Source organism: Rhincodon typus, unplaced genomic scaffold (genome assembly GCF_021869965.1).
Source record: "Rhincodon typus isolate 14 unplaced genomic scaffold, sRhiTyp1.1 hic_rhity00002554, whole genome shotgun sequence".
Lineage (NCBI taxonomy): Eukaryota > Metazoa > Chordata > Chondrichthyes > Orectolobiformes > Rhincodontidae > Rhincodon > Rhincodon typus.
The window spans coordinates 1-22,775 of NW_025968192.1; the positions used below are offsets into that span (position 1 = coordinate 1).

General features: G+C 41.1%; 1 protein-coding gene across 1 annotated transcript; it reads right to left on the reverse strand.

The window, feature by feature from the left end:
- Nucleotides 1–311: 311 nt before the first annotated feature.
- On the reverse strand, nt 312–20,791 carry LOC125481544 (GRB10-interacting GYF protein 1-like; the record flags this gene model as incomplete). The annotated part of the gene is made up of 6 exons (XM_048593245.1): nt 20,721–20,791; nt 10,670–10,734; nt 5,610–5,739; nt 3,657–3,752; nt 1,936–2,047; nt 312–434 (listed from the first exon to the last, which is right to left on the reverse strand). Coding segments are annotated over exons 1-6 (580 nt in total), but the record flags the coding sequence as incomplete, so codon positions are not given.
- Between the last annotated feature and the right edge of the window lie 1,984 nt (nt 20,792–22,775).

A 22,775-nucleotide genomic window follows, 5' to 3' on the forward strand; every position in this document is an offset into this window, starting at 1 on the left:
GTACAAACTACACAACTCTGCAGTGTGGATTCAAAATGTTGATGCAAATTGAGCCATTCAACTTACACACATTTATATATGGATCTAAGAAGGGCATATCATTACTGCAGTATCCAGGTCCTGCAGGAAAGATTCTAGTTCAATACCAGGATAAAAACGGCTTTAAACGCAGAATTTTCAACAGCATTCACAACAACTTTTCAACTTGAATGGTTAAAGAACACAAGAATGGAGGACCATCCCCCAACCCCATTAAAAACCTGTTAGCCATCTTCAACCTCCCCAGGCTCCTGTCAAATTGCACATAACACCTGCTGCAACATACCTTTCTTCCCAGCTTTGACTTCGCAGCATTTCACGTGCTCCACGGCCAAACCCCCCTTCACCATCTTCGAAACTTCTTTGGTAGTAACCACTTTCACCTCTTCCTCGACCTGTGGGGTTGACAGACAAGGGAAATAAAGTGGAAGAGTGGAAAATAATGAAATGTGCTATAAAAATAATTTCCTGATTCTGATCAGAGGTGTCCAAAAATGACAAGAGATCTGGACGGAGTAGAAAGAAAGAAAGAAACTGCTCTCTTTAACGGAGGGATGGCAAATCAGAACAAGATTAGTGATGCCTTGCTTCAGTTGCATATGAGCTTGGTTAGACCACACCTGGACTAGTGAGTGCAGTTTTGGTCTCATTAGGTCAGGAATGATATTATTGCCATAAAGGCAGTGCAAGGAAGTTTCACCAGTCTTGTGCCCGAGATGGTAGGGCTGGCCTATTGAGAGTTTGGCCTAACTGGGCCTTTATTCCTTAGAGTTTCAAAGAATCAGAAGTGAATTCATTGATACTTACAAACTACTGAAAGAGACAGGCAGGGTAGGTGCAGGTAAGAGATTTTCCCTGGTTTGTGAGCCTATGTCTTTCACGTCTGAATTTGAGATAATATTAAAAGGAAAAAATGCCAACTGTGATCTAACAGATTACTTTTGAAAAGAATTGCATATATTTTTTGTAACAAAGAACAAGTAAGTTTGGCAATGTCTGGAACCATACAGCATTAATTGATCTTTGTTTTAAAGACATTATGAAAACATGGTTTCTCCAGAACCCTTGAATCAGACAGAACTGTAATTAATGGGACGGACCACATAGAACACAAAGATAACGACAGGAAAATGACAAATCGAATGGGATAACTCACCTTAGATATAGCTAATTGGAATATGTCATATGAAAGTATAGATGGAATTGATTATTGACAGCTTTCTCTTGAGATTGCGTGCTCTTATTCAAAACTTTCTAAAACTTTTGTTTTAGGAAGGGAGAATCATATTAGATGATTTGGCCACCAAATGAGATGTCATAACCATGTGAAGAGGATATACACACTCATATATGTGGAATAAGATTTTACAGAAAGGGATTACAACAGGACTAAGGGGACACCTCAAGCTAGTACCTTAAGGGATATTTTATCAGGCGAAGACTTGTGTTTATTGTACAATTAAATGCATATGCTGAATATGCAGGTGATCAGAGATGCATAAAGCTATTGGTTTTTTGTTACGTATGGTACAGAGGTTGGACAGAGTGGGACAGAGGTGGATCAGAGCCAGGTGGCATATTGGATTTCAGTTTAGCCAGTCAGACTTTCTTTCCGAGGTAACACGGTTAATCTGCATACCAGTATCCTCTTGTAGTCTGAGTAGCACAGTAACCACGATACATGAAACAGCCAGGCAGCATCCAATAAAAAAATGCACTGCTACTTGGGCAAAAAGGGATCTATGGAGATGGGACAGTAAACTGGACTTGGGGTAGGTCTACCGTGATTTTGTTGTCAGGTTGAGCAGGTTCAAGCCGCCACATGGCCTATTCTTGCATTCCTGCTGGTTCCCTGGCAGATCACAGCTTGCACATGCTGCAGTTCTGGTTTCTTACCTCGGCCTCTTGCACTGCCTCGGCCTCTGACAACCCCTGCTGATGGGGCTCCTCCTCCCCGCCCCATCAACCTCATCACTGCAGAGCTGTTCACGGACATAGAAAAATTTCTCTATGCAGAAACAAAAAGGCAGGACTTTCAGTTTAAGGTAATTCCATAAAAAAAACATAGATCGCCCTACCTTGCAACAATGTCAAGGCTGTTAAGACTGAGACATTTTCATAAAGACCATGAGTGACAGAAGCTTATTTGGTACAGATGTCACATTTAAATCTGTGCAAAAGACCCATTTTCTCGCCCACCTGCCTTGACAAGTCAATTGCATAAAAAATTCCCTCTGCACGATTCCAAAACCTATCCACTTTTTTCTAAGCTGAGGTGAAGCTGCTTAGATAATATTTTTAATTCTGAATACGTCAAGTTGCAATGACCTATAATTCAGCAGCAATTGCTTTGAGTTAGTAGCTGTATTTAAAGCCCACAAGAACAGCCACTTTGGTCAATTAGGGACAAAAAAAAAAATTGCACTGATACAATGTATACAGGATGGCCTCGTATATTCCACCCTCCATAAACTGGCGACCACCCAAAACTCTTCCAACTGGTTCTCACTCATTGCAAGTCCCATTCAATCCAACCAACCAACAATAGTTAGAATTTAGGCTTTTCTCGATCCAAAGTAGTCACCTTGTGATCAAATCCTTCCCTCACTCCACCCGATCTGTGTAACCTCCATGAACCTCACAAACTCAAGGTCTCTTGCTGTATGCCTGGACTTTAATCATTCCAATTTGACAGACCACAGCTGCTTGGGTCCTAAGATCTGGAATTCCTGCTCTATAAAAACACACTACTGCTCTTCATCTTGAAGATGCTCTTTAAAGCCTCTCTCTCTCGATCTATAATATCTCCCTTTGTGACATAGCAAAATCTTGTCCCTATAAAGGACCTTGGGATGCTCTATTTTGAAGTGGCTACACAAATATAGATTGTTGTTGTCATAATAAACAGTTGCATGTTAAGACATCCAAATTCACTCCACATTTCAACAGCTATATCTCCTGTAGTAAAAAAGATTGTGAATTGAACACAATATGAAGTATGCAATGACCCAAAAGGGCAGCATGAGCATCAATTCATTTTGGTCACACTATCCTACCTGCTATATCTAATGGGTGTACTGCTCTGCTGCAGCCAATGCTTGGATTTCTGATAGCAATACCAAAGGCAATTTGAGGCTGGTCAACTTAATTCCCTTCCTCCTGAGATGCACTGTAACTACAAAAGTGAGACTAGTTTCTCGCAAAGACCCAGATAGCAACTACCAATCTAGATATTTCAACTTTTAATGCATAATTAAGCCAGGAAAAGTGCTGAATTTAGGTAGGCAGGTCCAAGAGGATAAGAAATAAGTTGTAATGCAGCAGATATTCAGGTATTATTGCAGGAATGAATGCATGGTATCAATGTAAAGTTGATTCATCTTCCCTGCAGACTATGTGGGGGCCGGGGGAAGCAACTGAAATATTTACTCTCATGGCCACAGCTATATTTTGAGTTGAAGCTTATCAGCAGTGTCCCAGTTTGAGTCCACAAGAGCACGAGACCTTGAACAAGTCTAGCTGGCACAGCATTGCTCAGTTCAAAGAAAAACTAATGTTTATGCACTGCACCCAGCAGTATTTCTGGGTTTTAAACAAAACACATTAATTCAACCCACCTGCTCTTCCTCTGTAAGAGGTACAAGTGCTAAAGGCAGAAGTGGCTCATCTTGTAAGACAGCCAGAAATTCTTTGTCCGACAACTCTTCAGGAACCTGACAAAATAAAACCAGGAACAAGTCTCAGCATGTGCACTGGATTTCTCTGGTCACTGAACTCAGAGCTGTTGGTTATGCGTCCAGTGCTAGAAGGTTTTGCAATGCCCCATGCACCATCGATGTGTCAATATTCTCAATTACTTACTGAAAGCAGGGCAGCAGATCAATCTTTCAAGATTCTAAGGGGGTTTAATGGGATAAGCAGCGAGAGCAAATTTTCTCTCTGGATGAGTCTAGAGACTGGACACCGCTTCAAACAAGGGGTCTCCTTTACAGGCAGAACACAGGATGGCATTTCTTATGGGGTGGTTAGCATTTGGAAATCTGGACACTGGGTTGCAGAATATATTCAAAGACTTGTCAAACAGCCTCAAACTCCCAGGGAGTTAGAAGTTAAGTGGGTGGGAGATAATAGCAAGACAGGCAGGGAAATGGATTTTAGGCCACAACCAGATCAACTGCAATCTTAATGAATGCAGCCTTGAAGGATCGAATTGCCTACTCTGCTCTTATTTCTTAAATTCTAAACAAGGCAGCAAACGAAGAAGTCTGGTAAGTGAATTGCTAATTTTTTTTGTGGCTTGGGGCAATGGAGGAAACAAAACAGAAGAGGGAGACGGAAAACAGTAACTGATGTCTGTTCTGCATTACTAAGATTAGGAATTAAAATGATACATTCAGAAACCCACATATACCAAGAATACCAGGCCACCAATGAACTCTACCACAAATAAATTATTTCAACAAAACTTCTCCATTTCTTTGGGGCTCCAAGTACAGTAATTGAATATTTCAAGGGCACCTGACTAATGCAATGGACAGATTGCACTCATGGATTCTCACTCCATGCATTTGATTAAACCTTACTTTCCATTAGCAAACACAGACACCACATTATGGAAAGAGTGTCAATGTCACCAGAGTACGCACCCTCCTTCAGATTCTGCTCTCCCATAGTAAGTTTAACTACTTTGCCCAGCTGTCTGAACAAGTTTATATCTAATAACACTAATCTGCCAGACATCTGTCAGTACCAAAAGGGTAACTTACTCATCTTGGACACTCTCAGTCAATAACCCAATAACCCAAATACCCTGGACTTTAATCTAACTTCTAGTTTCCTCCCTGTACTCCAGTTGCACAAATACAATGCCTCCACGCCACATTAAATCATGGGACCTTCCACCTTTGTTCATTAACTCAAATTCACAAGGTCCCGCTTCAGTTCAACCATTTACACCATCATTTTCTTGCATTCAGTTGCAAAAAGACCTGGATAATGGTCTTGTATGTTCACATCCAGACAGGCCCACTCTGGCTACTAAAATATCCAACATCCAAACTCAAGTACTGGTGGGCAACTAGTTTCAAATTCAAAGGTCAAAGAATAGTCTTTTTGTTCACAAGGTGGAACCGAGTCTCTGTCAACGAAATTTTTCAATTTAAAAAAACAGAAAGCAAAAGTCACATCCAAAAATAAATAGGGAGGTACTAATCCTAGGATAATCAGACAGTAGTACCATCACTCCTCATGATTGGTTCCAGACAGCTCCCCTACAATTTTGTGCTGCTGTACACCCCCAGAAATCATTTTCTTTCCTCATCTGACTACATCGCTGTTACCCTTCCTGACTATGCTAGGTCACTACAAATGGCAAAGAATTTTCACACAAAATAATCAGCACACAAGAGACTGTCGAAAAAAAAATAAACTCAGCACATCGTGACCAGACACAATTCGGCTTGTATTTTACAAATCAGAAACGTTCTTGAACTGACAAATGTTGGAAAGTTACAGAAGAGTACAGGCAGTATACAAAGGAAAATGCAACTGATTATGCTCATTAAAAGTACCTTGTTATCTTTCATATAAAGTGCTAGCATTTCCTCTCTTCCATATCGATAATCTGCTAATTTGTATTTTGGCAATGCAGGTGAAGGAGGTGGGGATGCAATGCTTCCACCGCTGGACAATGCACGAAGCCTGTAACAAGAGAGTACAATTCATTCAAGGATCATCCAATAAGATAAGTTTAAAATTACATATAAACAAAATTATAAACAGGGATTAAACCAAAGTCCTTCCTGGAACCAGGGGTGTGGTGCAATAAAGTGTGCTGGGAAACATCAGTCACCAGTACACACAGCTAATAAAAAATGACTGAATGATAATGTAGTGAATCTAAATATATTTATACAGTACTCTACACTTATTATCCATACCAATTTGGCCTGTATCAGTTGGGAAGCAGAGTTCTGCTCAAGTCTCTCCAGGGCTAGAGCCTCTCTCCCACAACAACATTTTAATGATGCTCAGATTTCTCCTTCCTGTACTGATGAGTGCGGATCAGATTGCACCCACACATCCTACTCTCAAGAAGAATGGCTCATAGCAATAAGGGAAAAATGCCCAGGAACTGTGTTAAATAGGATTGAGCCAGCACAGGCACAATGGACTGAATGCCCCCACTTTGCTGAAGGATTCCAAGGGCTAAATTTTAATTGTTCAAGTGAACTCTTTTTGAAGGAGTTAAAAGTTTATTATTTTATGTAAAGTTCAAGACAGACAACACAAAAATATGTCAGCATCTGATAGAAGGGTTGCCCTGAATCTTGTCCCCTCAAGACTAGTGTACTTTTATAATTTTGTTCACACTATGTGGGTGTCATGATTAAGGCCAGCATTTATTGCCTATTCCCAACTGGCTTTAAGAAATGGTGGTGTGATGTCATCTTAAATCATGTGATATAGGCGCATCCTTGTGTTTTTGGAAAGTTCCATGATTTTGACCTGGAATGATCGAGGGACAATGACATAGTTCCAAATAGTGGTTTGAGGGGAACTTGGAGGTGGTGTTGCTCCCATGCATTTGGTACCCTGACCTTTTAGATGGTAAAGATCACATATTTGTAAGGTTTGTACTGTTGAAGGAGTCTTGGTGAATTGCTGCAGTGCACCTCGTACAGGGTACACAGCTGCCCCGTGCATTTGTGGTGGACAAAGCACTAGTCAAGTGGATTGCTTAGTCTTGGAAGGTGCTGAACCTCGGTGTGTTGTTGATGGTGCAGCCATTTTAATGATGCTTAACTTGCGTTTTGCAAATGGTACGGAGATTTTAGTGAATCAGGAGATGAACACGTCTTGTAGCCACAATATTTATAGGTGAGATCCACTTTTACCTTTGGGTTTTGGAACAAACAGTTCTTTCTTTCATGGGTAAATATTGGTAGCCCAAATCAATGCGTCAGAAAAGCTCCTTATTCAGTCACTTAAGTGTATCTTGAACAGCAGCAAACTCCTGGCTGACTTTTTCACCAACAAAATGCCTTTCAGTTAGGGGGAAAGGGTATATTAACATTCTTGCATAGACCAGAATTGTGTACATCACCCAAAAAGAAAACAGGCCATTCAGCCCCCAACAGGTCCATGCTGATGATTATGCTCCATATGGCCCTTCTTCCACCCTCGTCCATTACAGCACATCAACATATGATACAAAAGGGAGGGAAGGAAGTGTGACACGATACCAGAGTCAAGGTCAATATTTCCAGTAAGCTGTCTAGGTATGCAGATATCAGGAAAGTGCCTCTTGCAAGCAGCAGCCAATTTACTACGTTTGTATACACATACGAACAGATCAGAGAACAGTTTCATCCCTGCTGTTATCAGACTTCTGAATGGACTTCTTTAATGTTAATGTTGATCTCTGTCTGCACTTATTGGCAACTGTAACACTGTATCCTACACTGCTCTGTTACACTGATGCAATTGTACAGTACAGTGTGCCTGCAAAGTATGTAAGACAACACTTTTCACTGTACCTCGGCACACGTGACCGTAATAAATCAAACCAAACATGCCTGTCTGCAGCAATCTTAAAACTGCCCATAAGCTGGGAACTCTGGGAAGGAACAGCCTTTCCAACATCTACAAGGCAAAAGTCAGCAGCATGATGGAATACTCTTTGGTTGACTGCATGATCACGGTTCCAACAACACTGAAGAAGCTTAACACTATCCAGGACAAAGCAGTCTGTGTGATTGACATTCCACCCAAAATTTGCTCCCTTCATCACCGACACACAGCAACAGCTGCCCCTTTGGCAATGATCTTTGCGTCCTTACTGTCCACTGGGCTAGTACCAGAAGATTGGAGGGTGGCAAATGTCATTCCCTTTTTCAAGAAAGGGAATAGGGATAATCCTCAAAATTACAGACTGGCCAGTCTTGCTTCTGTGGTGGGCAAATTATTGGAGAGGATTCTGAAAGATAGTATTTATGATTATTTGGAAAAGCACAGTTTGATTCGAAATAATCAGCAAGGCTTTGAGGGGGGCAGGTCACGCCTCACAAGCCTTATTGACTTCTTTGAGGATGTGAAAAAACACATCGATGAAGGTAGAGCAGTGGATGTGGTGTATATGGATTTTAGCAAGGCACTCGACAAGGTTCCACATGGTAGGCTCATCCAGAAAGTAAGGAGACATGAGATTCAGGGAAATTTGGCTGTCTGGATACAAAACTGGCTGTACAATAGAAGACAGAGGGTGGTATTGACGGAAAGTATTCAGCCTGGAGCTCGGTGACCAGTGGTGTTCCTCAGGGATCTGTTCTGGGGCCTCTGCTCTTTGTTATCTTTATAAATGACTTGGTTGAGGAAGTGGATGGGTGGGTTAGTAAGTTTGCCAATGACACGAAGGTTGGTAGAGTTGTGGACAGCGTGGAGGGCCGTTGTAGGTTGCAACGGGACATTGACAGGATGCAGAACTGAGCAAAGAAGTGACAGATGGAATTCAACCCAGAAAAGTGTGAAGTGATTCATTTTGGAACACTGAATTTGAATGCGGAATACAGGGTTAATGGCAGGATTCTCGGCAGTGTGGAGGAACAGAGGGATCTTGGCGTCCACATCCATAGATCCCTCAAAGTTGCGACCTAAGTTGATAGGGTTGTAAAGAAGGCGTATGGTGTGTTGGCTTTCATTGGCAGGGGAATTGAGTTTAATTGATTTAAGGTTATGCTGCAGCTGTATAAAACTCTGGTTAGACCACACTTGGAATATTGTGTTCAGTTCTGGTCACCTCATTATAGGAAAGATGCGGAAGCTTTAGAGAGGATGCAGAGGAGATTTACCAGGATGCTGCCTGGACTGGAGGGCATGTCTTTTGAGGAAAGGTTGAGGGAGCTACAGCTTTTTTCATTGCAGCGAAGAAGGATCAGAGGTGACCTGATAGAGGTTTACAATATGATGAGAGGCATGGATAGAGTGGATAGTCAGAGACTTTTTCCCAGGGCGGAAATGACTATTACAAGGGGGCACAATTTTAAGGTGGATGGAGAAAGGTAGAGGGGAGATGTCAGAGGTAGCTTCTTCACACAGAGTGGCGGGCATGTGGAATGCGCTGCCGGCAGTGGTAGTGGAGTCAGATACTTTTAGAGACTTTTAAGCGGCTCTTGGATAGGCACATGGAGGATAGTAAAATGTAGGGTATGTAGATTGATCTTAGTAGGATAATAAGTCAGCACAACATTGTTGGCCGAAGGGCCTGTACTTAGCTGTACTGTTCTATGTTCTAACAGCTGTGCGTACCATCTACAAGGTAACGCTGCAACAACTCACTAGCATCTTTTGCGACTGAGAAGGATGAGGGCAGCAGACATTTGGAAAAACCACCACGTGCAAGTTCCTTAGCCTCATACTATTCCTACTTGGAATGATATCACTATCTTTTCACTGATAGTGGGATTTCTGAAGAAGGGTCCAGACCTGAAACGTCAGCTTTCCTGCTCCTCTGATGCTGCTTGGCTTGCTGTGTTCATCCAGCTCCACACCTTGTTATCTCACTATCTTTTCACTGTTGCTGCTGGGTCAAAATCCTGACACTTGTTCTCTAACAGCACTAGGTGTTCCCACGATTACAGCCATTCAGTAAGGCAGCTCAGCTCTCCATCTTCTTGGCAGCAACTAGGAAGGGCAATACATGCTGGCCTAGGCAGTAATGCCCACATTCCACAAACAAATAAATCAAAACAAGCAAGTTTGAAGGAACGTTTACTTGGATTTATTTAACACCACAGGCAAGATTGAAGAACTAAGTATTAGAGCAAGTATACATGGATAAATTTTAAAAAAGGGTACAGAGGTGAAATAACATTAAAATGCTCATCAGCAAAATAAATACTACTACAACTGCTAGCCACCCTAGTAATAGATAAATCCTCTTTCTGGGATGCGAACATGGCTCTATTAAAAAAAAGTTCAGACACACTGGCACTTGTGGGCATTAAAGGATTTAAAGGGAAGGTTGCGAGTGTATGTTTCTGCCAGGCTCAAGGAGGTTAGACTGCAAAATGATTGATGGAAGTTGTACTGATTAACTCAAACAAAACAATCCATTAATGTGAGAGAGCTTAGCATTTTCATTTTTTGTACTGTATTAGTTTGTATAATTACAAACAGTGTGGTTTGATAAAAAACGACTGCTATTAATTTTCACTGATGTTGAAATCCACTGCAACTGAAGGGTACAAAGGCCCAAGGCACGGTAGAAGTCAGCATCTGGACGCACAAAGCAAAGTCCCCAGTATCCTACAAACTTCTTATACACTCAATTATCACACAAAGTATTAGGTAGTTGTAATTTATACTTCACAACAGCAGTTTGGATGGCAAGCGGACTTGATCGGTAGAGATGTCTTCATGGAGACTGCACCAATAATTATGATGATGGTTAACTGCCAAGCTTTGTTTAAATATTAGTTGCAAATTCCTTAACCAATCAGCATTTACTCTCATAGTATAAATGTTGTTTTCTCTTTACTTTAGTATTTCTTATGGACTGTCCTGATGAGGGCATGATGAAAATCTCCAACAAACATGTCCTTTCTTGGAAAGTGTTATGGTTATACATTACCATTCAGGTCCAAAGTTGAGCGTCTGAGTCTCTGCTGCCATTTCCTTGTCTTCCGACAAACAGCTCTACAAGATTAAAAACAAAATCACATCTCTAAAGTTATGATAACAAAGTTAAGCATAGCAATAATCTTTCCTCCCGAGCTACTTATCGTTTGCATCTTCTCCTCCGTCAATCTCTGTTAAGACCACAACACTGCCAAAATGCCAGTTTCAAGACTTCACTGGGAGGAGCTAGTATGAAATATACAAGCTGAGCCACAAGCAACATTACCACTGATGTTACCTTCCTCGGTTCTTGGGATCATGCTACAGATTGGCAGAATGTGCAAAGAACTGATTCTACAAATCCAAATCCAAAGGCTGTCACTGTTACCTTGGCTCAATGGCAACACTCTCAGCTCTACCAGAAGGTTCAGCTCTAAGGTTATTTCGATTAAGTGCCAAATAGGGAGCAGCCACAGAACTGCATGTCAACGTGGGATCAAGTCATTGTGAATGAAATGGGATAACTAAGAGCAACACTCTCAAGAACAATCTTTGGGTATTCCTCTAAAACATTGTTAAAGGTAGCAGAGTGAAATAATCCATTTCACCAGCACTGACAATTGTGCACAAAGCCCTAAGGGAACAGGTGAAGAACTTAATCTTTGCACCTCTGAATGCCACTCTTCAGGCAAGTTTTGAGGTAGCATGTGGAGGGATGCCTGGATGAAACGTTCACCACTTGTTCTGGTCCATGGCTGAGTGGCTACCTTAACAGCAACAGAAAGTTAAAATATTTACCAAAAGGGGAAATGGTTCCCATTCATCACACTATGTAGCTGAAAGAAGGAAACAGATATACAATGAGTTCAATTGGATATGCCTCTTAAATGATTCACGATAATGAACAAAATAGAGCAGTGAATTTCAGTTCAAAGAACTAGAGGGCCATCAAAACCTGTGGATATAATTGCCTTCCCACTGTAAGCAGAGTCAGGTCAGCTTGTAAGAGACAAGAGGCAGTAAAATGGTTCTTGGGTGCGACTTAAAATGTATCACCCAGTTTGTGTTTAGATACGACCTGTGAAGTTGCCCTCACCACCAAACTGAAAGAATCAAATTCTTTTAAGTGCAGCCCAACTCAAAAGTCAACAAGTTCAAAACCACTGCCTTCACAAACCACAAAGCTCTCTAAATTGCAATCAATGCTGACAACTTACAGAAGTTACTGATCACTTCAGCACAGATTCTTTCCATGTTCAATTACAGAGATGCGAACCATTCTCTCCTCCCACCCGCACAAAAACAGAAGAACTTCCTCCCAAACACCAAAATAAATGGAATACCAAAAAGACCAAAACACTGAACACATAGTGCAACAATGCTTACTGCCAAATATTACTATATTCGCCCATTTAACATTGATCAGAAAATGGGCTCAGTGCACTAGTTTTTCAGAGGTCCATGGTGATGCAAAAAATGAATTCATTAATATTTACCACTTACCAACAAAGACTCAAACAGCAGTAATAAACAAAAATCAACTTATATTGAGGCGACATTGTGCTCAAAGTTGAAAAGCTATAAAATCTAGTGAAATTTCACAGCCTCATCACAAGGGCCCACCCTTGAGCTAATCTTCCGTTTAATATCAAGGTCACACAGCCAGAAAGTGGAGATAAATTTTGTGCCACCACAGAACGGATACAAGGAATAGTTAATTCATGTAATATACTCCAAGGTTACCAGCCTGCCATACTACACTAAGTTTCACTTGCAGGGTTGTATAGTGGGAAGAAATGTATCTGAACTGCACTGGAGTCTTAGCAAGTACTATGGAAAGCTCTCTTTTCTGCCTCCTTTTAATCTATATTCCTGGTTTAACCACATAGTAACATATAGAGCAGGCAATTATGCTGGTCAAACATTATCTGAAAGTCCTACCTACTTTAAATGGTTTACACACTTTAAATTATTTTAGTGCTATCCTATGAAGTTGGATTTGTACAGCTACTTTCAGAATGTCCGAAACTGCTTTACAAAGAATCACTTTTAAAGGGCAGTCTCTGTTATTGGAAAGTGGAGCTAATGTTCACACAGCGAAATCTCAAACAGCAATGTAATGTCACCAGATGTACTTTTTAACAGCATTAGCTGAGACATAAATACTGGTCAGGTTACGGAGGAGAACTCGGTTGCTTGAAGTCGGAGGGGATCTTTTAAAATCTCTGGCCGATAGCTTAATGTCTCACCCAAAGTGATGGCATTGCACCCCTCATTGGAGTATGATAGATTGAAGGTTCCAAGTCTGCGGGATTGGACTGACTCAGATGAGAGTGTGCTACACATTAGCAATGACAGATTAAGTTAGGTGCAGCATTAAAAATGTAAATAATTTTCAGGGCAAAATTGTGGAAGTTTGTCTCCTATAAAGCTCAGTAACACCATGATGACCATTTCAAGCAGAGCTTAGTATTCAAAGTAGCACTGCTTGCTATCATTATCACCTCACGTTCATTCCATTAGCTTCAGGGTAGTATTTTGGGTGTCCTAGAACTGACTCCAACTGTTGGTGCCAGAAACGATGCTTGTGGGGGCTTCAGCCAACGACAGGCCTAAGTGGCACAGGGAATGATTTGCACAGAGAGCAACAATTGTCCAAGGAACCAGTGGGTGGAGGCTGTGGTTCTAAAAGCAATACATTTTAAATGCTCTCACAAACTTGATAAAACATGATCTCTGACCCAAGTCTTGAATTCCAAAGTACTGCTCCCGTATACTCACACCAATAAACTTTTGATGTACTCCAACCAGAATAGTTATCAACTTGTCTAATGAGATCAGTCTAAATAGTCACTGTGGCTACTGATAAAGTTTCAAATCAATATTAAATCCAGATTATTTACAAATCACCACTCACTGAAAGCTACATTTCAGTCACAGTGCCAAAAATATTCTCCTGGAAAACAAGATAACCAATGTTTTGATATTGAAGGCTCAGAGACTAACTCTACCACACTTGAACTTAAGATAGGCCAAGTCAACTCATTTGCAAAAAACTGCTACTTAAAATGTGGTCACTGATAGATAATGTTAGGTAAATGTTCACACCACAAGGTCTAGTAAACTGCAATAAAATTAATGGCTGGTTAATTTACATGTTTATAGGAGTGATTGTTGACACAGGACTGTTAACCAAGCCTGACTTCTCAATTTTAAGTTTCATTAGAAGGGCTTGCAAGGACCTCTGGCTCCTGTATCCCTCAACAGAGCATTCATGCTTAGCTTCTGTACTAGGTCTCATCATTGTCTTTCAATTCTAGGCACCATGATTAAGGAAGGACATCAAGACCTTGGAGGTGGTGGAGAGCAGATGTAATAGAATGGTACTGGGGACGGACATGAGGTATGTGCAAAGACAGGAAAAACTGATGAACCTAAAACAAAGGGTCACAGGACTCCTCAGGATCGGGGTCAATCACTTAGGACAGAGATGAGAAATATTTTTCACAGTCAAGGGGTTGTGAACAACAAACATCAGCCATGATTGGGGAGTGGGTCGAGGTGAGATGCTCTTCAGAGGGTTGGAGTGGACTCAATAGGCCAAACGGCCTGATTCCAGACTGTAGGGATTCTATGAGAGGTCAAAAATCCGAATGAGAGTTGTTTTCCAGAGAATACTTTCTCAATTATAATGAGTTGTATCAATAGTAACTTCTGAAAAGTGAACTGGATAAACACTGGGAGAGAAGACATTTGCAGAACTACAGAGCAAGAAGGAAAAAAGCAAAGCAATGGGACTAATTGGACTGATCAAAGAACTAACACAGCCTCCATGGGCTGAGTGGCCACCTTTATGCTCAAGAGCAAAAGTGCATCTGATGAAGCCAAGTTGACAAGCACACCCATCGCACACAGGAAAGAAAAGGCAGCACAGCTTGCAGCAACACCATTCTCTCAGGGGACATGTCAGGAAACTGTGTGGGAAGGAAAATGATTTGCTTGGATTTTTACACATGCAGTTCACGAAACTCTACATTGCATATCTGAATCTGGTGTGCAGAATGGATCAAAAAAGTTTTAGGGTTTTTCATTAGGAAACAAACACCTTTTTGGGAAATGATTACGATGAATTTTCTGTGCATTGTAAACTAGATACCAGCTAAGAGAAATGAACTTTGGTTTTCACCAGGAATTTCAAATTAAACAATCCTTTGTTTCCATTATTCTCTTTTCCCTCAAAATATCAGGCTGAACTTTTCAGTAAAAACACAGAACTCCCCTTATGTCTCAGCAGAAAAACTGAACAATGATAAGATCCCAGGAGCTATTCAAGCCCCATTGGAGTTTCCTGCAGCAGTCCCTGCACTAGGTGAACAAACTCAGGGACTGCTCTGCTGAATCAAATAGAGTGTCAGCACAGTAGTTACACCAAATTCCAAATCAAGTCAAAACTTTCTGGTGGAACGGGAGAATGCCTGCAAAGAGATGTAATAACATTTTCTTTGTAATACTAATTAACATATCGTCTTCTGAACATATGAATTAGAAACAAGAGTAGGCCATCTAGCTGCTCAAGACTCATTCACTATTCAGTAAGATCAGATCTGACTTGACTGTGACCTCAACCTCAATTTTGCATCCAGCCCTGATAACCTTTGACTCCCTTGTTAATCATGTATCTACCTATCTCTGCCTTGAATACATTAAAAAATGGCCCCAACTCTGGACAAAAGTTCTAAAGACTCAAGAATCTCAAAAAAATTGCTCTGAATTACTGTTAAATTGTGTCCTTTTGTTCAAACCTCCCCCACAATAGCAAGCAAACATCCTTTTAACCTCCACCCTATTAAGTCCCTTCAGGATCTTTTGATCCAATAAGATAACCTCCCATTCTCCTAAACTCCAAAGGATACAGGCCCAGCCTGTCTAAACGTTTCTCATACAGGACCTCACTTACCCCAGTCATCAGCATTTACATCTTTTCTTAAAAGGACTGAAACAGTGCAACATTCCAGATATGGCATCAACAATGCCCTGTTCAATGGTGTAAAACATCCCTATTGGTATATCTCATTCATCATGCAATAAATGACAAGATCCAAAATGCCTACTTAATCACTCACTACATCTGCGTATTAATTGTGATTCACATATCAAGACAGCTGATCCATCTGTAGCTCAAAGGCTTACGAGCTCTCCATTTATATAAAATGCTGCTTCTTGATTCTTCCTGCCAAATCACATTTTCCCACGTTATATTTCACCTGCCAAATCTTTGCCCATTCACAAACCATCTATATCCTTTGCAGATTAATTTTGGTCACCTCAATGTATCTTCCTACATATGTGTGTCATCAGCAAATTTACGAACTGTACAGTCAAGATTTGTGTACACCCCACTGTGTGTGGAAGAAAGGCATACTTTTATATGCACCTCATATAAAAGATATATGAGGACCTCACATTTTAAGGCCAGCCAGTGAAGTGTGGAACTGTATTCTGTAGATAGACGATTTAGCATGGAGATGAGGGGGCATTTCTTCACCCTAAGAGTGGTGAGCCTGTGGAATTCATTACCATAGGAAGTAGTTGATGCCAAAACATTGACTGTATTCAAGAGGTGACTAGATATAGCACTTGGGGTGAATGGGATCAAAAGTTATGGGGAGAAAGCAGGATTAGGCTATTGAGTTTGATAATCAGCTACGATCATGAAGAATGGCAGAGCGGGCTCCAAGGGCTGAATGGCCTTCACCTGCTCCTATCTTCTACGTTGCTTTGTTTCTAAATTTACTTCTGGCAAGGTCTAACAAATACCAAGGAGGCAGATGATTACTGAAGCTGTTTTAATGATGTTAGATGATATACAAATTTGACCCAGATGCATCCAGTGCATGTTAGTGTCAGAGGACCTTCCAAAATCACGGGAATAAGCACATAATCCCAAAATCACCATGCAGTGTGCCTGGATCTTCAGCCAACTCTCTCCATTAAAATTTAACTTCCACCAGTTGTTGCAAAAACCAGTTCCAGGATCAGAAGGCAACTGAAGTAGTTCTTGAGCTGCACACAGCAGTGGGAGAGCCCTGGTACACCCTTCTCTGCACTGCAGGAACTGATCAGATTCTGCAGGTAGTCACGACGGGTCCTGTAATCATCAATTCTTTCTGACTCAGTCACACTATCACTCTCCACATCAAAAAATGCAAACAGGGCATCACAGAGAGCTTCCCTTTGCTGTTCTACCTAGTGTCAGAATGGCAAAAAGCACTACGTAATAACAGAAAATTAAGTGACAGGTTTCTGAAATGAAACTGACGAGGAAAGAGAACTTATTTTGTTGCCACTCCTTTTGACTGGTCTCCTGGCATTCTGGCTTGTGGTCAGAGTTCTATGGGGCAGAGGCACTGGCTTTTGGTGCCTTGCTATAGCAATCATACTTTGTGATGGTATGTCCAGGGGCACCCAAGATCTGCACATTTGCACAGGTCACTGCGTTACAGCCAAAAGCAGTGACCCTGGCCAATATTGCCCTTACTTCAGCTAGGCCAGTGCCAAACACCACACAAAACTATTACCAGCTGAGATCTATGTACAGAGCATTGAGTGCAGACATGTTTGAAACTCGCTGGTTCTATCTGGTTTCCTTTTCAGATAAAGGAAATTTCTAAACAAATGGACTAGGGGGAATTGAAATTGTAAATGAAGCGTTTGATGATATCCAGCTGTGGTCTTGATAAGAACCTTGAAGGGAGTCTTACGAAATAAGTTTGCCAGGCAGTCAAGGAAAACTGTACAACAGCATCTGTGGCTGCATTTGACTCTATCCACAGGGGAAGAGAAAACTTCAGAAGCAGACAAGTACCACCTGGCAGAAGCAGAGGCGGCCAGCTGCAACACAAAGTTTCCCTAGTAGGCACCATGGCCATGTTACTGAACAGGATGTCCTTGGCCTTTTCCAAGACTGAACCTGCCAAGATACTCCCCATTCACGCTGTGAGCATTGCCCGACAAACAGTTTTGCGATACGTTGCGATTTTGAGCTTACTGCACCAATTCAAACCATGTACATTGTTTTAACCAGAGTAGTTGTATTCTGGGCATCAGGATGTGGCAGGAAGGGAAGAGAAAGGGCAGGGCATATTGACCAATCCAATTCCAGATATGCATAAAATATATTTTAAAAAAGCTGACTCCCATTTTTAGACAGGAGGAAAACTTTTGTCTGTCCTGACCGCTTGTGATTTTTCTGATTTAAGCAGGACCCTTGGCACACCACGTACTGTTTTGTAATTTACTTCAAAAAGACTGAGCAGCAACGCTGCCCTCAGGAGTTTGTTTTAATCTCTCTGAGATTTACCATTTATGGGCAAAAAAGTTTAGCGGTAAAATCACTTCCTTAGAAGGGGGCAATAGCGTTATTGGGAACAGCAATAGCGAGCGGACATGCTTAATGTATCTCAAATTGACATTTGTCATGAGTCACAAACAGTTGGAAAGCTTGTACAATTCCACAGATATCGTTGCCAACACAATCTGGCTAATACCATTTCTCAACAGTCTTGATTTAAACTTCCTTATTAACGTCACATATGGCCACACACCACTTTCTACACGACTGTGCAGTGATTCATGCTAGACTGGAATCCAATGCCACTTGAACTTCAGTAACCAGGCAAGTGGGGCCCCAGCACATAGCAGCACCACCGCCAGCATTATTACAGCCAATATGGAGGTGGTTACAGTAAACAAGCTATTTAACTTGGATGGAGATTGCAGGGCCAGAGGGCAGGAGGACAAAATTCACAAGCTTGGAGCAAAGTTAGAGACAACAGATAATACAACTTTCTCTTCTGATAGGGAATTACATCCCAAAATACAAAATAAATGTGGTTTAGAGGTCCATTTAGAAGTCAACAACCTCAGGTCCATTTTTAAAAAGCAGCTGAATCAATATCACTTGGGAATTCACTTAACCTGCATTATCTTGCACCCAAGAGGGTAACTTTTAAAGGGGTCTCTTTAATGAGGACAGCTTTAATGGTAGGAAGTCCGTGATGCTTGACGCATGGTTGGATTTTTTTGTCGTCCTTTAAGCCTCAACTCTTTCCCCTAGCTGAAGGGCTTAAGTTGCTATTTTCCTGCATCGCATTGCCAACAACTTTTGGATTTTAATTCTTTAATGCGATGTGGCCAATGCTGACAAGGCTAACATTCGTTGCTGGTCCTTAATTATGGCTTGTTAAGCCATTTCAGACAGCAGTTCAGAGTCAGCCATAACGTTGTTGGTCTGAATTCACACGTAGGCCAGACAGGGTAAGGACAGCATACTTCCACCCTTAAATGCTAGTGATGTTGCTTCTGGTGGTGAGGATGGCCTTTACAAATAGTGATGACTAGACTTAAAGGCAAGCTTTAAATTTCAACTTTATGAACTAAATTTCACCAGATGCTGTGGTGGTTCTCAGGGCATTAGATTGAGAGAATTTGCGTGTACATGACAGTAGTTTTGAGAGAACCTGGGATAGGGAGATGTGATGGCAAGGGGCTTGAAGAACAGGCAGTGGTGGTTATTTCCCTCAGATCAGATCAGTTCTCTGGTTCTGTTGAAGGCAGCAATCAGGCATGAGTGCTGATTATTTAATGGCAATGCCACCAGACCAAGACAAGGTTAAAAAAAGCTGCACGTGTGCAATGTTAAGGGGCCTCAGAGTTGATCACAGAACCTCCCCATCTCAGGGATCTTCATTCCACAGTCTCTATTAGTGTCAGAGGACAGGGAGTTTGCAATCCTAACTGACTGCCTCAGATCTAATGATACAGACATAGTGGATAATATTGCTGCACTTGATCCTAACCATGCTGCACTGAGTTTGCATCAAGCACCTTCTCAAATAATAAATACCTAACCTTCCATGCTGATAAGATATTTAGATTAGTGTACAATACTGGTCTCCTAATTTAAGGAAGACTGTAAATGTGTGCGAAATGAATATCTGGAATGGATGGCTGTCTTATGAATAATCATTGAACATGTTAGGCTCGTTTCCATTGAGTTTAGAAGAGTTAAAGGCAACTTGATGAAAACATACATCGAGGGGCCTTAGGCAAATGTGGAAAGTATGCTTCCTCACGTGAGAGAATCTAGAATTTGGAGTCACTGTTTGAAAATAAGGGATTACCTGTTTAAGACATGTGAGAAGAACATTTTTCTTGGAGGGTCATAAGTGTTTGAAACTCTCTTCCTCAAAAGGTTGTGGAAGCAGAGTCCTTGAATTTTTAAAAGGTAGGTGGTTAGATTCTTGATAAGCAATGGCTGAAAGGAAGTAGGTCAGAATATGAAGCATTCAGATCAACCATTTGCTGACTCACTGGCAAAATAAGCTTGAGGTTTTCAAAGAAAACTGCAAAATTAATAATCCAGGATTTTTTGTGATTTACCTTTTGTGTTATGTAAGCTCAACAAAAGCTTTCAGAAGTACTCCATATATAATCTAACAAGGTTTTGAACTTACATCCTTTGTGTAGCCCAAACAACTTCAAGTCAGTACTCCTTTAGATTTTAAAGGCCTAGGTACAAGTCTTTAAGACTCGATGTAGAGCTAGCCCTTGGTTCACACTCCTGTGTTCAGAAAAATAAAACATGCTAAATGAAAATCACTTTTCTGCGACAAAATAAGCAGAGGTATGTTATGCTCCTGATTTGTAAGTTTTTGATTAATAGCCTGCTTTGATGTATTAACTGAACACCTTTCATACAGAGCACTTATGCAACAGCACAATTAGATGCTCACTTTTCACATAATTATGAATAGAAAGTTGAATGCATAAAAATACTGCATCTCCCAGAGAACAATGTTGTGGCATTGTTGGCACTGAATACAGTATCACTGGCATCTACACTGACAACTTAGCAGCATTTTAAGGCATGTGCGGTTACCACAAAGTGAAAATGGAGGTCATAGCAGGTAGAGGTATTCAGGCAAATTCTTTTTTTTTTTTTTAAGAAAACCGATTTGAAAACAAACTGTGAGATTTGATTTTGCTTTTAAAGGGCTACTCACTTGGGTTCTCTTTGCTCTCCACAGTTCCAAGTTTCTTCGAGAACTCATGTGCATTCAAGCCAAGAGATGACCTACAATTATTCATGATACAACAATGGGGCTCACTAGCAGATTCTCATCATCTTAGTTATTTTCATTATTGAAATAAACTAAATAAACTAGCCTCAAATTGTTGTGGCTCCAGAGACTTTAATGGTGCACAGAGGAACAGCTTCAATCTAACCTTTACCAAGAAGATGATTTATTGCATGACCTGAATCAGCCTTTGATTTATATGTTGAGCCTTCAAAAGAATGTCAGTGTGTTCACTGCACCAGCGCACTGCTGCCCAAGCTTCAACCCCAAAGGTGTGTTAAAATCCAGCTTTGCTGTACTATAATGCCTACATCCCTCACACAGGCCATTGAGAAGACACCCTAGGCCATTGAAAAATACACCAAAAATAATCATCACTGCTGCATAGCCTTAGTTTCTTGTCTTGCTGCAAATCCAGTCTAGGGATTATAGCAAAATAGAAGGAAGCCAGTCTATTGGCTCTACATCAGGTTTTTCACTTGCCAGGCCTTGCGCTATATCCCAGCAACCCTTTCACCTTCCAAGTACTTACTTAGTTCTTCTTAGAAAGGAAATTCTTCAGTATTACACGAGCATTGCAGAAGAGAGGGGAACATGTTGAAAATTTGTGCCTTGCACTCATTAGGATGAATACAGAAATGACAAATTTTAAACAAACAACCATTCAGCACTCTCTTCTATCTGTCCTGAGGAATAATTTTTCTAAATTTCATTCATGGAGATCACCACATAATCCCAATTAGCCTCGAAAATGCTGCAGTGAGCTCCCTTCTTGAATTACTGCAGTTCGTATGCTGTAGGTGCATGCAGCAGTGTTAGGAAGGGAGATTCTCGATTTTGATCCAGTGATAGCAAAGGAACAGTGGCATAATTTCAAGTCAGGTTGCAAATTGGAGGGGAGCTTGCTGGTGGTAGCTGGATGTCCTTGCCCTTCTAGGTGGTAGTCATCATGAGTTTGGAAGATGTCAAAGAAATTCAAACCAAAAGGATTGGCAACATTTCGCTTCTCCATAATACAGACAGTACATTTTAAATGCTGTGCAGTCACTCTGCAAACAGGTCTTGCCTCAGCTTGCACTGTTCTTCTGCCAACTGCCTCTGGGTACAAATCCATCAGCCATTAGAAAGTTTTTCTCGATTTAGTCAATCTAAGCCCTTCATAATTTTAAACACTTCTGACAAATCGCCTCTTAACCTTTTCTACTTCCAGGAGAATGCCAGATGTATACACATATGGAATGACAATTGTGCACAGTGACACAATCACATATATACAGCAAATACCTCCAGAAAAGGAAACATTTCTGGGTTTTTAATCTCTACTTCAGCAGAGAGAATTTTTCTTTTTGAAAACTTGATTCATGGGTCACAAAAAAGAATCTAGAAATCTACCAGCTGCGTATCAGTTTAAAATGAAGTCAAAAATCATATAACAACAGGTTATGGTCCAACAGGTTTATTTGAAATCACAGGCTTTTGTAGCACAGCCCGTTCATTAGGTGCAGTGAGAGGAGAGCACACAGACAGAGTTTAGAGGCAGAGAGAATGGCAGTGAGATCAAAGGATTATACAACTGGTGTGAGTGGAGTCAACAAACCAAAAATGGTTGACTGACTGCCTCCTGTTGAATCTTTAATCATTCATACATTCCTGCATTCTAGAAATTGCAGAAGTGGGATATAACATGGAGAACTGTTAGAAAGAAGAGATAGTAGGAACTGCAGATGCTGGAGAATCTGAGATAACAAGGTGTAGAGCTGGATGAACACAGCAGGCCAAGCAGCATCAGAGGAGCAGGGAAGCTGACGTTTCGGGTCTACACCCTTCTTCAGAAATGGGGGAGGGGAAGGGGATTCTGAAATAAATAGGGAGAAAGGGGGAGGCAGATAGAAGATGGATAAAGGAGAAGATAGGTAGAGAGGAGACAGACAGGTTGAAGAGGCGGGGGTGGAGCCAGTAAAGGTGAGTGTAGGTGTGGAG